Below are 3,171 nucleotides of genomic sequence, written 5' to 3' on the forward strand. Positions count from 1 at the left end.
CGCAGACGCCGCTGTCCGCGGCGGGCGGGGACTCCGGAGTGTCGCAACTGATCCGGGGCTCGGAGGTGCGCGTCACGCTGGACCACATCATCGAGGACACGCTGGTCGTGTCGTTCCGCCTCGGGGAGAAGCTCTTCTCCGGGGTCCTCATGGATCTGTCCAAAAGGTTTGGGCCTTATGGGATCCCTGTGACAGTAATTCCCCCAAGGGACTGCAAAGAGAAGCCGGGAGCCACGCAGCTCCAAAGTGATTCATTCCCAGAGGGGACAGACGTCAAGGCCGAAGTGAGCGGGACTGCCGTCCCGTCTGCGGAGCTGAGCGTGCAGAGAAGCCTGTGGCTCTCCAAGCCACCCCCTCTCTTTCATGAAGAAGCGCCTTATCCTCCCCCTCTGTTTATCAGGGACACGTACAACCAAGTTATACCTCAGCCGCCCCCTCGGAAAATCAGACGAACCAAACGAAAACTGTACCGGAAAGAACGCTCTGTCCTGATGGATGGGATTGTACTGCGCCCCAGGCGAGTCCTGTGTGATAAATGTAAAAACAGTGCTGCCGACGACAAGGACATCAGCGAAGGTAACGGCCCCGCGAGTGACTCTTCTTCTAAACGGGAAGCTAAAAAGAGGAGGAACGAAAGTGGGACGACTGTGAACAAAAAGCTGAAAACTGACCACCAAGAGGATGGGAAAAACCAAAATGAAAGCCAGGGAAGAAATGTCGGGGTGGAGCTGTCCAATCCGGCTCCCAGCCGGGGCAGGGCTTCTGCTCAGGCGAAGCCCTCCAAAGCTCAGTGGAGTGCTCAAACCGTCCTCCAGAGCAAGAAGACGGATGACACCAAAACTCCGGAAGTGTCAAACAAGGCCAAAGGCAAGGCACAAAAGAAGCATGGGGAACTCTCTGGAGCCAAGAATGCACATCCCAAGGGCCATGTGAAGCATCACCGCCAGAATGCCAAGACCGCTTCCCTTCCGCCCCAGGTTCGAGCGACACCACAGAGGTACAGGAACGAAGACAATGACTCTCCTCTGAAGACAGGATCTGAGGACATGCACACTGGTAAGATGGCACCCGAGCCCCAGTCTCGTTGCACCTCTACCCGCCCAGCAGGTGAGGCCCCTTCAGAAAATCAGAGTCCCTCAGGCCCCGGAGAGGCTCAGGACACAAATGAAGCGCATGTGTCTGGTGAGCAGGATGAACCACAGACACTGGGCAAAAGGGGCAGCAAAAGCAGTATCTCTGTTTCCGTGACCCCCAATCTAAAGAAATCTGACTTTTCCAATGCTTTAGTGGGTAGCATGGATAGCTCAAATGTTTTGAGATCTTCCAGCTCTGAGTGTAGCTCTTCTGAAAGCCTGGATTTTCCTCCAGGCAATGTGCACGCACCTTCCACTTCTTCCTCTTCAAAGGAAGAGAAAAGGCTCAGTCATTCCTTGCAAACGAAAGTCTTTTCTAAAAACGTCTCTAAATGTGTCACACCAGATGGCAGGACCATATGTGTAGGGGACATTGTTTGGGCCAAGATATATGGCTTCCCTTGGTGGCCGGCCCGTATTCTTACTATAACCGTGAGCCAGAAGGATGACGGCCTTTTAGTCGGACAGGAGGCCCATATTTCATGGTTTGGATCTCCAACAACATCTTGCTTTGCTCTTTCGCAACTCTTCCCCTTTTTAGAAAACTTCCAGTCCCGCTTTAATAAGAAGAGAAAGGGCCTGTATCGCAAGGCTATCACAGAGGCAGCCAAGGCTGCCAGACAGCTGACCCCAGAAGTGCAGGCTCTGTTGACAGCGTGAACTGTGAACATGGACAGTAAAGCATCTAGACGTTAGCGGGCTGCTGGTGTCAGGGACCCATACCGCGATGACACAGACCACACGAGCTGAATGGTCTTGAAGGAACATGGAGATTTTTCAAAGCTGCCCTAAGAAGTCAATGTTACATTTACAGACTGTGCTGTATTCAAACCAAAGAAAAGTTGTTGGGGATTATTTTATATAGATAAAGAAAAACTACCTAACTATTGTAATAAATTATGGCAACGAGATGGCGGGGGTGATGTGAAATATTCATACATGAACTAACTTGAAGTTTATGTATGAAAAATCACTGACAGGTTAGTTAGTTAGTTTGTTTTGTTTGTTTTGAATGTGAAATTCTTATTGATCCAAATTGAACAGGCCTTAAAGAAAATCACAGGACGCTCCAGAAATGTTGATTTAGTTTTCCTATGTAAACTTTGTGCTTTCTCCAGGGTTTATGGTAATCAGTTCAGGTTTGAACCAAGGTATTTCTGAAGTAGCTCTCCTATGAAAAAGTAATAATCACATATACTGAAGCCAGTGTTCCCTGCAGGGTGTTGTAGAAACAACAAAAAATGGCATCTTGCTGAAAGGAGGGCAAAATGTCCCCACCTCACCCAGCAGACAAAATTTGGAGCTCTTGGGTTTTTCAAATCAAGTAGGGCTGTGTTATCTCGAATGTATTATTTGCTTATTGGAACATAGTAAGATGTACCTACAGGCCACAAATATTTGCTATTTTGTACCCATTTTCATAACTAATTTTTATCTTTCAAATTTCAGTTCAAAATGCTTGGGCTAATGTTGATCTTGGGGTTGAAAACGTACACTCCAAGAGCTTGTTCTTAATTTTACTGAGCTGAAAAGACTTTGCGTTTTGTGTTTATCCTTACGGCTTTTATCTAGTTCAGAAAATGTGACATCTGAATTTTGATGTGGATCTCCTTCTGTCTAAGTGCAAGAAATTCTCACAGGAGCCAGGTAGGACTTGGTCCCAGGGATGAGGTCTGTAAAGACAGCATCAAACTTTTTATGCATAGAGCATGAATTCTTATTACTAGAGAACTTTGGTAAATATGTACTATGAAAAACCTTCAGTTTTGTTTTATTTGAAGATTTTTTGCCATAGGGCACTTGTGCTTGCCAGTGAGAAGAGACAGAAACAGAGAGAGGGAAAGTGACAAATCACCCCTCAGGGGGATAACCACAGCATAATCCCTTCTCCTCCACTCTCCTGTCAGAATTTTGGGCATGCGCATATACACGCACACACACCCAGCGTGGTTTTCATGCTGCAGGGTCTGGGACTCAAACCACAGTTGGCCATGTGGGAGTCCAGCGCCTTAACCATCACACCAAATGCTGGCCCTCA

At 47.7% G+C, this 3,171-nt stretch overlaps 1 protein-coding gene across 1 annotated transcript in view; it reads left to right on the plus strand.

Moving 5' to 3' along the window:
- Positions 1-2,880, plus strand: part of LOC102497656 (PWWP domain-containing protein 2A) — a 4,172-nt gene extending 1,292 nt beyond the window's left edge. Inside the window, exon 2 of the mRNA XM_027772006.1 lies at positions 6-2,880. Coding sequence (XP_027627807.1) covers positions 6-1,793 — 1,788 coding nt within the window. The 3' untranslated portion in view covers positions 1,794-2,880. The remainder of the gene's footprint in view (positions 1-5) is intronic.
- Positions 2,881-3,171: the final 291 nt, after the last annotated feature.

Source organism: Tupaia chinensis, unplaced genomic scaffold (assembly GCF_000334495.1).
Source record: "Tupaia chinensis unplaced genomic scaffold, TupChi_1.0 Scaffold000248_1, whole genome shotgun sequence".
Lineage (NCBI taxonomy): Eukaryota > Metazoa > Chordata > Mammalia > Scandentia > Tupaiidae > Tupaia > Tupaia belangeri.